This window comes from Tasmannia lanceolata, unplaced genomic scaffold, assembly GCF_043159265.1.
Source record: "Tasmannia lanceolata isolate RefF3 unplaced genomic scaffold, GAP_Taslan_0.1 ptg000037l, whole genome shotgun sequence".
Classification (NCBI taxonomy): Eukaryota; Viridiplantae; Streptophyta; class Magnoliopsida; order Canellales; family Winteraceae; genus Tasmannia; species Tasmannia lanceolata.
In genome coordinates, this window is record NW_027518714.1 from 2,940,679 (window position 1) to 2,953,714 (window position 13,036).

At 39.7% G+C, this 13,036-nt stretch overlaps 1 protein-coding gene across 1 annotated transcript; it reads right to left on the reverse strand.

Annotated features, from left to right (window-relative positions):
- Positions 1 to 11,318: 11,318 nt before the first annotated feature.
- Positions 11,319 to 11,981, reverse strand: LOC143862174 (eukaryotic translation initiation factor 1A). Its single transcript, XM_077373173.1, has one exon. The coding sequence runs from the start codon at positions 11,887 to 11,889 to the stop codon at positions 11,452 to 11,454; it is 438 nt and encodes a 145-aa protein (XP_077229288.1). The 5' UTR covers positions 11,890 to 11,981; the 3' UTR covers positions 11,319 to 11,451.
- Positions 11,982 to 13,036: the final 1,055 nt, after the last annotated feature.

The following is a 13,036-nucleotide window of genomic DNA, read 5'->3' on the forward strand; positions in this document are numbered from 1 at the left end:
ACAGCCACCTGCTGCTGTGCCAATACCTCAGGTTTGTTGTTTTCATCTTTATGTTGCTGCAGAAAAGTATCTAAAACAGTCCCCTAAATAATCTTCGAATACCCCTTCTTCCATCTCCACCTCTAGTTCAATCGACCACCATTTTCTTTCCTATATTTCAGCCCTCTTTTAAACTGTTTTTAGCATACCCAAACAGCTCATATCTACCTATATTTCCAGCCCCACTAACACCTGAATATCTCAGCCGAACACTCAATTAGAAACCTTTATTCTTGTCCTTGAATATGCCTTTTCTTTTCCCAAACAGCCACCCATAGCATTCCATAATAGCCCACCGACAAATTATATTGTTGACCAATTGAAAGTCTAACCCATAACCCCATCATTCTTTAAACACTTATTTTCTTTAAACACTCATTCATTTCTTCCGTCATATGCCCCTGGTGAACCCTGCTCTGATACCACATTGTCATGGCCTTGGACCCTACCAAGCCAACCGTGTTGGCACTTAGCACTTATCACCCCCTTGGCAATGCTAAGTCAACCTATCAAGCGAAGGTGGGCAACCGAAGTAGACGAGAGAGAACACAAGAGAAAATAGAGAACTTGTATTGCACTAGAAGAGAGAGCTTACAAGTTTGCTTGGATGGTTTGGCCAAATGAGCCTCACCTATTTATAGGCTTCCACCTCCTCAATGGATAGCGGAGATAAAATCTAACCAATGGTGGGGATTTATTCTCTAGAATGTTCCCACCTCCTTTCCCTAGATATTTAAGGGGAAGAATCTAGAAATGTACAAGTCTAGGAAACTCTACGAAACTCTAGAAGATTATAAGAAACCTAGAGAACTCTTGTAGGTTCCAAAGTGTTCTTAGAGTCTTCTTTCGACCTCATGGGTTAGCCTCTTTTGCATGTAGATGAGCCATTTAGTCTATGGAGTTACAGCATGCTTACCTCAGAGGAGTCCACAAACAAGTGCTTTGTGGAGCGGGCCTACAAGTACCGGCCCGTTAAAGTTGTGGAGTTTGAGCCTCCCCCGTGCATTGTATACTCGGACCTCAATAGGGAGGAATGTGCAAACTTAGTCCCATCGGGTCGTGTCTATTCCCAAGCGTTTCACTAGGAAGGCCAGGGCGTCTTCCTCTCAGCCCATTGCAACATGGATCAACAGAGTTCGTTCCATTGTTTTGGGCTCTTTTTGGGGATGCAGGAGAAGGGATCCGTGAGCTTTGCCGTGGACTACGAGTTTGCGGCGAGGACAAAGCCAGCAGGGGAGTTTGTGAGCAAATACAAGGGGAACTACACATTCACTGGAGGGAAGGCAGTAGGATACCATAATCTATTTGCTATTCCATGGACTTCATTCATGGCTGAGGACAGCCTATACTTCATCAATTGCTAACTTTAATTTTGATGTTGTATCACCCCAGAATGAATAGGCAGGGGAAAGTGATCTATTTTCCTATGCCAACTCTTATAGGTATTTGCCCTACTCTCAAATGTACACAAAAAATGCTGTATGCATTTTTGTTGTTCTAATTATGGGAAGTGGAATGCTTCGAATGCCCATTCATTGTGTAGCGAGCAATTTGAGTATGTTTGCATGCTACAGGTGGTTGGGAGAGTTTCACAAGTCTCGTAAGGTATTCATATGTTCTCCACTGGGATATAAGTCATTGGATAAAGCTATTATGGGAATTTGATACCTCGGTGGGATGGTTTTATTCGAACACTGGGATTGGCCATCCTGTCTGACTGTTGAGGGCTCTCTAGAACCGAAGATAACAAGCCTATCCAAGGATGAAATATTCAGACTTAGCTATACCCATGGAGAAGAGCCCTTTTGTAATGGTCAGCCCTGTGCCAGATTGAAGGATTGACTGATTGTCCAATGGGGGTTGAGCCAGCTCCCCGGTGTGTTGAGATATTCATTAAAGATGATGAGCGTTGTAATTTCAGTCTGTTTTTCATAATTCACATTGTGGGCTGTGTTTTTGCCCTGTTCGTTTTAGATTGTGAGTCTGATTGTTGGACTCGAAATTACGTTTAATTTTGAGTCTAATTATTGGTTTTGGGCTCACAATCTGTTGGCATAATCCTTAGGATTTTGATAACCAATTGTGAGAGTGATACTGATTATTAAACTCAAAATTAAACATTAATTTGAGTCTAATAATCAGTTTTGGACTCAAATTGGCAATTTTATTTTTTTTTTGATTAGTAATCGGGTTTAGGCAGACCCCAAGACCAGAGAAAAGAAAAGAAAAAGATATTACAATCTATAATAGAGGGTTCCTTCATCATCCTCTTTGACATAGTCATAAAGAGGATGAGGGAGGGACACCCCTTGAATACAAGAACTTTTAAAGGGCAATCAGCTTTTGACAGAAAATCGATATTACAATCTATAATAGAGGGTTCCTTCATCATCCTCTTTGACATAGTCATAAAGAGGATGAGGGAGGGACACCCCTTGAATACAAGAACCTTTTAAAGGGCAATCAGCTTTTGACAGAAAATCAGCAGGTCGATTTGCTTCCCTCCAGATGTGAGACACCTTCCAAGAAGCGAATTTTAAGAGAGTGTTCTTCAGGTGAGCTAATGATAGTCTTTTCTTCCACGAGCATGGGACAGAGCCTTCGATTACATTCACTGCCAATAAAGAGTCCGACTCAATCCAAAGGCGATCAATATCAAGGGAGGAGGCCAGGGAGGCTCCATGACAAATCGCTTCAAACTCCAATTCCTGGATGCTCATTTGAATCTTGTCCTGGGAATACATGGCTAGAACCGAACTATCATTGGTATGCAAAAGACCCCCAATGGAGGCCGATGAGCTTGCCAAAGACGCATCACAATTTAGCTTGACACATCCAGGTTCTGGATGGACCCATTTACAGCTTTTGGTGGGTTTCTGGGACCTGAACAGGGGTAAATCGAAGGCCTTCGAAAAAGCCAGATCTCTGCTACCGGTTTGGCTATCTAATCTAAGAAATATACATCTGCTTCTGATAGTGTGGAGGATATTTCTTAGGATCACTTGCTTGTGAGACTTGTCTGCTCCGTGTACCCTATTATTTCTTTCCTGCCAGATGAGATAAATTGAGGAAGTAAATGCTATACGGATAGCGGTGAGCTGTTGATTTGAACCAGGAAAAGTAGTTCTCATCCATTTTTCTTCCTCCATAAGCTTTCTTTTTGGTTTCCTTCTAATATTGAATCGCCATAGAACAGATCTCCAGATCCAGGCCGAATACGAACACTGAAAGAATAAATGATCAATACTTTCAGATGCAGCTGAGCATAATGGGCATCTGATCTCCCTATTTTGGCCCAGAAAAATCAGCCTGTCCTTAGTGATGAGTTTTTGGTGAAGGGCTAACCAAGCCGTAAAGCTCATTTTGGGTATGTGACCTTTGAACCATACAGAGGAAGCCCAAGCTATTTTTGAATGATGCTCTCGAATGCCGTTCCAAGCGCTTTTCAGTGAAAAAGACCCATCAATAGTATCTTTCCATATTGCTTCATCTGTAGCATGATCGGGTCCCAGATTCCTTCCCGGAGGACTTGATGGACAGAAGTTTTAGGACGAATTGCATTTAGATATTCTCCATCAGGAGGATACTGTTCTACAATAGGCCCATCTGGGTGCCAAGACTGAGTCCAGAAATCAATACCTTTTCCTTCTCCAATGATATAGCATATGGATTTCTTAACTTCTTCTCAACAATTAAAAATTGTTCTTGCTCCCCACGACATTTTGCTAGGTTTTTTTATGATCCAGAAGTTCCTCTCCCTTACATATTTGTGATGAAACCAGGAGACCTAGAGGGAGTTCTTCTTCTTGATAATGCTCCAAATCTGCTTCATGCCGGCTGCCTTGTTCAGGTCCTTTAGCTTTCGTAAACCTAGACCTCCTTCGGCCTTTGGGATGCAAATTGTATCCCAAGCAATAGGATGATAGGATTTCTGAAGAGAGGGGCCCGCCCAAATGAAATCCCTGAATATTTTTTCTATTTTGTCCAAAATGCCAGCTGGAAGTGAAAAGAAGCCGCCCAGTAAGGATGAAAAGAATTTAGAATGGACTTTGTGAGTTCCACCCTTCCAGCCCTAGACAGTAGCCTGTTGGACCAAGATGCAATTCTCTTGTGGATCTTGCTTATGAGTGGAGCACAGTCTGCTGCTGAGAGCCTTGATGTTATGAGAGGGAGGCCCAAATATTTTATGGGAAGGCTTCCTTGAGGAATGTTAAGAGTGTCTTTGATGGCCCCCTTACATCTGGAATCACCTTCAGAGAAGAAAACCTCACTCTTGTTTAAATTTACTTCTATACCCGAGCACTGCATGAACCGGTTGAAACAATCATTGATACCCTTTGCCGAGAGAACAGAAGCTTCAGCAAATAAAAGCACATCATCTGCAAAAAGCAGATGGGTGATGGATAAACTTCCTTTAGAGAAGGGAGTGATAATCTGATTCAAGGAGGCAGCTTCATCAATAATGACCGATAGCATTTCCATACAAACACAAAATAAAAGAGGAGACAAGGGGTCCCCTTGCCTGATGCCGTTTGTAGAATTAAAATACCCACATGGAGATCCATTTAGAAGAACCGAAAAAGAAGCAGTATCAATGCATTGCTCGATCCACTTGCACCACGTTTGATTGAAACCTATCTTTCTCATGAACTGAATAAGAGTTTGGTGATTGACATTATCAAAAGCTTTTATGATATCCATTTTAAGGCACATGACTGGGTTTTTTTATTTTAGATGAAAATTGTGAACCAGGTCCTGAGCCAGGAGGATATTGTCTTGAATGGTTCGATTCTTTATAAAAGCGGATTGATGGGGGCTAATTATGTCATCCATTACTCCTTTGAGCCTAGAAGCAAAAATCTTTGTGATAATTTTGTAAAGGTAGTTGCAGAGGGATATCGGGCGAAACATATCTGGGGAGGACGCTTCATGGGACATTGGAATTAAGGAGATGAACGTTGAATTCAGACCATACGGCATTTTCCCACTTCTGAAAAAATAAGAGATAGCATCAGAAACTTCGTCTCCTATCAGGTACCAGAAAGTCTTGTAAAAATTTCCGTTAAAACCATCAGGCCCAGGGGCCTTGCTACCTGCTGTGCAACGAATGTTCTCTTCAATTTCTTCCCTAGTGACATGCCTGGATAGATTTGCAGCTTGAGCTGAAGAGAGGGTTCTATTCAGATTAGGGGTGGTGGCATCAGAATCTGTTCTCCGCTTGTTTAGGAGGTTTTCATAATATTGAATCAGGGTTGCTTTGATGGTATCTGGATTTGTGGAAATGGTACCTTCATAATTGGCCAGAGCATGGATTTCATTATAATTTCTTCTTGATTTTATGGCTGAATGGAAGAACGACGAGCATGAATCACCAAGATTCAGCCAGTTTATCCTGGCCTTTTGCCTGAACATCGATTCCTCTCTATTTGCTATCTGAATGAAGTTTTCTGCGGCCTTTTTCTCTTCAGTTCTTACCTCCAGATATTTTGGATCTTCTTTCAGTCTAGATTGGATGCTATCAAGAGTCTTTTTGGCCAGGGGTAGTTGAATATCCACCCTCCCAAAGATATCAGAGTTCCAAATCTTGATACATCTTTTAACTTCTTTCAACTTTTTTGTTACCTTGTATAATGGATTCCCCTTACATTTTATAGCCCAAGCTTTTTCCACCACTTCGTACAAAGAGAGGTCTTCAAGCCACATATCGTGAAATTTGAAAGGTTTGCTCCCATGAACATTAGCTTCCAAGGATTGAATGATGATGGGACAGTGATCAAATAACCCCGGATTTTTGAAATTTGCTTGGGCACACCTTTTCCTAGTCAAACAAATCTTCCCCTGAAAATTTGAAGCTCAGGAAGTTGGATCGTTCCTTGGTAAATGAAGAATGGCTTTGCTGCTACCCCCACTCATTAGCAAAAGACTCAAATTGGCATTCAAAATCCAAAACAAGAAAAAGTACCCTGGCAATTAATGTGTTGTTCATATCTTCTTCCTCGCATGTGTTACTACCTATATAGATAAAGACGGTGTTTGAGAAGAGTCTGGTTCTAATTGGAGGAAAAACTAGGCCTATGATTCCCCAAATGAGAGATTTTAAATTGAATTTCTCGCATCCCAAAACTTAAATTTAGACAGATAAACTCGACTCCTATTTTACCCTGGGAGGTGACAGGTGCCTTTCATCTAGCGGGTCCCACTTTTCCAATGATCCAAACCATCCATCTGTTAGGCCTTCGTATGGATGGGTAATGTATCAAAATTCAATCCTTGAATTGGAGACCCTTAAATGCACGGTTAGTAAAATAAATAAGCAATGGTCTGTATTCACGGTTGCATGTTGGTCAAAGCAGATTTTGATGCATGGCAGGCCTGATAGAAACAGCACGGATCAATGGATAAGTGAGGCCCTCACTTGTACTATTGCCCGCACTCATTTGTCTTTGAAAAATATGCGCTGATTCCTATAAGAACCCACTAAGAATGGCTGAAATATATTGGCTGTTGGAAAGTTCCACATAAATGGGATATAAAACCAAGGGCCCGTTCAGATACGCAGATTTTAGAATCCAGGTTTTTAGTTTTAGTTTGAAAGCAGTATAAAAGAGGGTTGATGATCAAGCTGCTGCCGCTGCTGTCTTGGCAGCGTTTCTTGACTTTTAAGTAAGAAAACCAGGCTTTAGGAATCTCTCTTGCATCCTGAGATTTCTAAAACCTGAAAATATGGAAGGATCTGCTACTCTCTTGCTGACAGAAAGAAAGGTGAGAAGTAAAAAACGATGGCTGGTCCGCTTCTTCTCTCGTCTCTTAGAGACAATTTGGAAGAAACCCCGGATTCTAAAATCCACGTATCCAAAAGGCCCCCAACTGATGGAAATTCTAAAAAGAACAGAACAAGAACGAGATTAACATAAAGCCTAACTTAAAGGGAACAAAAATATGAAACCATTACAGCTCGGAGGGTAACTCATAACATGGGAAAAACCTCTGCATAGAATTCTATTGCTATTAACGGCTGGCTCCAGGATTATTTTTCATCCCACATCCCACGTAATTCAGTCTTATGATTCTCCATTATCCGCACATATTGAGTAGTGCTAGGGAAACCGGTATTACAAACGAGCAGGAGACGGAACAAATAAGTTGCTGCTATCACATCACAAGTGACTACAACCTGTCCTTTGGTTTCAGAAAATCACTAAAAAGGTGATTTTTTGCACACATGTCACATTCTCATTGTTGGTTTACCCCATCGGTCTTACTCTAAGAGTCTCAGTTACCATATCATTTTCCTTTTTTTCTAAGTATTCATTTTGTTTGGGCTTTTAGTTTAATGTTACTACTATTCAGCAACCGTGACCATTGGCATTAACTCATTGAATTCATTGTTTGCACTCGTAACACATTGAACGTTGCTCCTGCTTCTCAGCCTAGAGCCTTGAGCATTCTGCAATGACACATGTAGGAGTGTAACCCATTTACCTTACCTACCAAAATAAAAACCAATTACCTTCTAAGAGGAATTGCCACAACATGCACATTCTTTTTAGCGAGAATTATTGCAGTAGAATAACAACTAGAGGGATTTGAAAGGCATTATGACATTAAGATTTCAAAGGTTTAAGCCAAGGCTTAGTAGTTTATGACCCCACTACTTGTATTTCGATTCATGATCATCACTGAGGAACTTATTTATCAGAACATTTTTGCTTGACACTGAAAAAATCAAAGCAATTAATCCAACATCAGTGGTGCTTTATGGTCACCATTGCTCTCACGTCACTTGCAGGTCACCAACGACAACATCTCTATGGAGATTTTTGACTTCATCTCTATGGAGATTTTTGACTTGTAGGTCACCAACGACAACATCTCTATGGAGATTTTTGAACCTAAAATTTTGCTCACCCTACTAACAAATAATTACTTTAAAAGATGGAAGAAATATAATCCGCTAGATTTAGGCAGATATTTTTCATGGGCATTTTGGGCGCCACATGGACCCATCGGTGACCAACGGAGAAAAACTCTTAAAACGAAAGTCTTCCCACAGTAAATGGATATAATCTCAATGGAGGTGGAGGCAATGGAGCTGCAGGTAATGAAAGAGATGGTGGTAGTGAGGGTTTTAAACTGGGTTTATTGGTTCAAGGAATTAGAGAGGATGAAGAGAAAGGATGTGTGGTGAAGATCATTGACTAAGGTCGTCGACTGCGGCAAACTTGCCGGAGGTGGGAGGGAGAAGATGATCGGTGTTTTTTGGCAAGAAAACAGCTGCAGGATTCCGTTTCCTAGGGTTCCCTAGGGTTTCCTGAGTTGAACAACCACAAGATTCTATTTGCATCACAGTTTCTATTCCTTTCTTTTCCTTTTTGCCACGTCAGATTCTTTTCCTTTCTTTTCTTTTCCTTCAGCGAGAAAACAAGTGAACGGGCCCTAAGGGAAAACTCTTGTCAATGATAAGAAAGGTCCTCTCCACGTCTCCCATCACCAACTCTGCAACTCATATGTCGTCTCATTTGTGGACCTTGGCATATGCTTGAGATGGTCCAAGTCCAAGGCTTCAATTATGAAGAGAGAAAACCTACACGGGCCATGCTAGCACTTTAAAACCCAAGAAATAGAACTCCTAGAATCACCCTTGGCAACTAAATTTCCTAAAAACTTTACTTGCAAGACTCCTTAAAGGAAAGAACACAAGCAGTTTAGGCACTGGGTATTTTCATTGATGCTCTAATATCAACCTAATATTTTGTTTCGAATTTGAATTTGAATTTGAATAATGATATCACCCATATGCTTAGGATAGAATAGAAAAGGGGGATTCTTATTGCCCAACCTACCAGTCAATGCCACAAGTTGTAATGTTGTATAGCCTTTCTCCACTCTAAATCAGCTTAATCACTTACTAAACCCCTTCAAAACTGAGAGGACTACATATTCAATTTTGAGAAACTTTTCTCATCTTTTTATATCAAGATGAGAATAAATATGGGTTCAGCCTCTAGCTAAAGACAGGGAATATAGAAAACCCAAGGATTACATCTTTGTTCTTCAACCCTGAGGTTCGAGGTTCAATCCCAGCTAACCTACCAAAAATGAGAAAATATAAACCAAAACCCAAATAAGTAATCCTTTTCTTTCCAGTCAACTTAAAATATAGAAAACCCAAGAGCAGAAGCTCAACTTCAAAGCAGAGACAAGGAATATAATTTCTAATCAAAGACCAAATCATAAGTAGTTTCCTAGAGAAACATCCAACACGGACCAAGGAATCCATTGCGTGAAATCCCTATCTCCATATATAGGTTATTGAAGAAAGCAAAAAATTCAGCTCAAACAATCCGGTAAATAGGGTTGTCAAAAAATGAAGCCACCAAAAATTGAAGTTTATTGCTACAGAACAACAATCACTAGGCAAAGCAGTAACTCCAGCTAACAAATTGAGATTGGAAACATGGAACGGTGCTCAATAGTGAGAAGAGTAGAAGCACTGGAACACAAATGAAATTGCCTTAGATAGTAACCGATAATATGATACATACTTGTTATGGTGTATGTGATTTAGTTTCAAAGTAGTTATTGTAGGATTTTTCATTTTAAATTTGTGGGTCATGTGGGGGGGGGGGGGGGGGGGGGGTGTTGGTTATTTGTTATGTGTCATGTAAGTGGGTTAATGGGGTAGTGATGTGGAACTACCTCTATGCTTGTATTTAAGAAGTGTATTCGAATGAAATTGAAAAAGAAGAGAATTTTAAAGCAAAGGAAACTTTGTAGGAGTCATGGTTCCTCTCGAATCGAGCCATTAGAAGGTCCGATTGCCTCGAATCAACCTCTCTCCCCGCTCTTTTCTATTTTCTTTTTGTTTAATTCTGTTGCGGCCAATTAGGCACGTAACATAATACAGTAAGAGCTCTATCCACCATGAAAACAGAATCCCCATTATGAAAGATAGGATACAGATACCATGTCAAATTTAAGTAAACATATGAATGGTGAGAGCTCTATCCACCATGAAAACAGAAGCCCCAGTATGAAGGATAGGATATAGATACCATGCCACACACACACACAAAGAAGGAAAAAAAACTGAACGGTAGCAGATTGAACAAAGAACCCAGTAGAAATTAACACCAAATCCACATCCATCTAGATGCACAAATACACTATCTTTCTATTGAAGAAAAGAAAAAATCTTAACAAAATGCATTAATTTGAAAGCATAAATGAACAAATTACCACCCATTCAACTAAAATGCTTACTGATGACACAAACCAATAGCACCAATACCATCTAGAAAAGAAAAAGTTTCACCCAGATAAAAGAGAAAATTAGAACGCCAATCTGCATCCTAACATTAGTCCAACCAACCTAGTTCAAAAGAAACAGAGAAGGAAAAAAAAGTAGAGACATGAGCAAAAAGTACAACAATACTACTTTAAATTCATCAGATTACGATTATCCGACCACAGCATAACAAAAACATTGACCGACCAACATACAGTTAACAGATTAACATCCAATCCAAAGATCACTTCTCAAACAAACTCATCTCATCAAAAAAAAAAAAAAAAAGAGGAGAAAAATCCCAATTATTCAACTGCATCGCAAAGACCAAAACCCCTGTTTGTTTTAGATTTTATGACAACTGATTGTGGAACCTCCAACTGATTATTGGACCGAAAATTGCACTAGATTTGAGTCCAATAATCGGTTGGGGACTCCACAATCGGTTGTCATAATCTAAAACAAACATGCCCTAAGTCACGTTATGCCATACAATTATCATCAACTTGAAATCCACTCATCCCATCCAAAAAGAAAAGAATAGAAAAATCCCAATTATTCGACTGCATTGCAAAAGCCAAAACCCTAAGTCCTGATATACCATATGATTATCATCAAATTGAAATCCACTCATCTCAACCAAAAGAAAATAACAAAAAAATCCCAATTATTCAACTGCATCTCAAAAATCAAAACCCTAAAGCCACGTTATACCAGATAATTATCATCATCAAATTGAAAACCACACATCTCATCCGAAAGAAAAGAAGGAAAAAAAAATCCCAATTAGTCAACTGCTGCATCGCAGAAACCAAACCCTAAGTCACGACATACCACACACTTATCATCAAATTGAAATCCACACATCTCATCCAAAAGTAAAGAAGAAGAAGAAAAATCCCAATTATTCGCAAAAAACCAAAACCCTAAGTCACGTAATACCATATAATCATCATGGTATATGGTATATTTTACTATAATCACCAACAAATTGAAATCCAAAAATTACTAAATAACAAGCCTGTATCATCCTTACAAGTAAACAAAACTAAGCAAGATAAAGCAAAATAAATTCAACAACAGATCAATAATAGAGAGACGTATTTAGGATTTCAAAACAAACCCTAGATCTTATCGATGTCCTCATCCTCAAACTCAATATAATCATCTCCAGCCCCATCATCCTCCTCATCTAGACCGCCAGCAATACCCTCATTGAGACGAGTATTCTCCGGCAACTCGCCATAGGCTTTAAGAAGCCTGGCCTCATCAGGCATGTATTTGAGGATGACGTCAGCTTTGTCATCCTGATAATCGCGAAGACCGACGAGGATTATGTCACCGGCAGCGATCCAGACCTTCTTATGCATCTTGCCACGGATGTGACAGAGGCGTTTTACATTGTCTATGCACATCGCCTCACAACGCCCGTTCCCAAGCATCCGTAACACTTGTGCGTATTCCTGACCGTCTTCTTTGAATACTAGCTCTCTTTTTTCGTCATCCGCTTCGTTCTTTCCTCTCTTTCTGTTCTTCCCTCCCTTTCCTTTGTTCTTCGGCATCGCTCGTGTTAGGTTGCAGAAACCCTAACCCTAGTTTCCTTCTCTCGACAAAATAACCTGGATCTGATCTTCTCTACTTTCTCTCCTATTTATTATCTCTTATTTAGTAGCCTTAAAACCTACGAGAGGCGCGTGTTAGGATTGAGTTTCTAAGAGGTGAAAGGACGATAATGCCCTTCCTTTAGGATTCAGTAGATTCACATTCTGACGAAATGACTAAAATACCCCTAGTTCGGGGGTTGGTTTTCAAGAGAAGTGTAAAATTTTCCCTTCATCCGGACTAACACGAAAGCTAGAGAGTAGAGATGCTATAAAAATGATAGTGTGTTTCTTTTTTTGTGAAAATTTATCCTTGAACGGGGGTATTTTCGTCATTTGCATAGGACGTTCGGTGAAAAGGCTTCTTTTTGGTTTTCAACTAGTATTTGAATAGAGGAAGGTCAGCGGTCAGCCCACGGTTTTACTTAAAAATCTACCTGTTTTTAAATTTCAAAACTCCTTTCCTATTTTCATGAAGCTTGATCCCTACTCTTCACTTTCTTAATTTTATAATTCTTTAATTTTAGGCTACCAATATTGTCACTACCATGTTTTGTTAATGGGACGAACTTAGCTTGTCTTTTATTATTTAATAAGTTGTCACCAAAAAGCTCTAAGGTCATCATGGTAAGTTTGGCTCGTTGTCAAAACATGGCAGTGCATATATCAATAGCCTAATTTTATTCTTAAGAGTGGAGTCATGTAAATCACTACACGCCGCATGACATACGGAGGGGTAGTTTTGCCATTTTAAGAAAAAGCAAAAAAAAAAAACAAAGAAGAAATTAGGCAAAAAGGCTAGTAGTTGTGAAGTTTTTTTTTACGAGACTTGCTGGTACCATGCCCAACTGCTCAACTTCCCAAATCGGTTTCCTTATCATTAGTATATTCTTAACGTTGTTAGTTTGATGAAATTTTTCAGTGGATTCATAGTAGGAGATAATAATAATACAGATAAAGCTTAGGGGTCGATATCCTCCCTACCATATTTTGATAATAGCACTACTCAATTTGTTTTACACTTTTCTGTTTGGAGGTTGAATAGCATCTTCAACAACAGTGAAAACCTAATTTAGAAACTGTAGCCATTGGTATCAGTCCTCTAAAA

Excerpts from the sequence above, each read along its gene's own strand:
- LOC143862174 (XM_077373173.1), bottom strand. The coding sequence starts at position 11,889 with ATGCCGAAGAACAAAGGAAAGGGAGGGAAGAACAGAAAGAGAGGAAAG.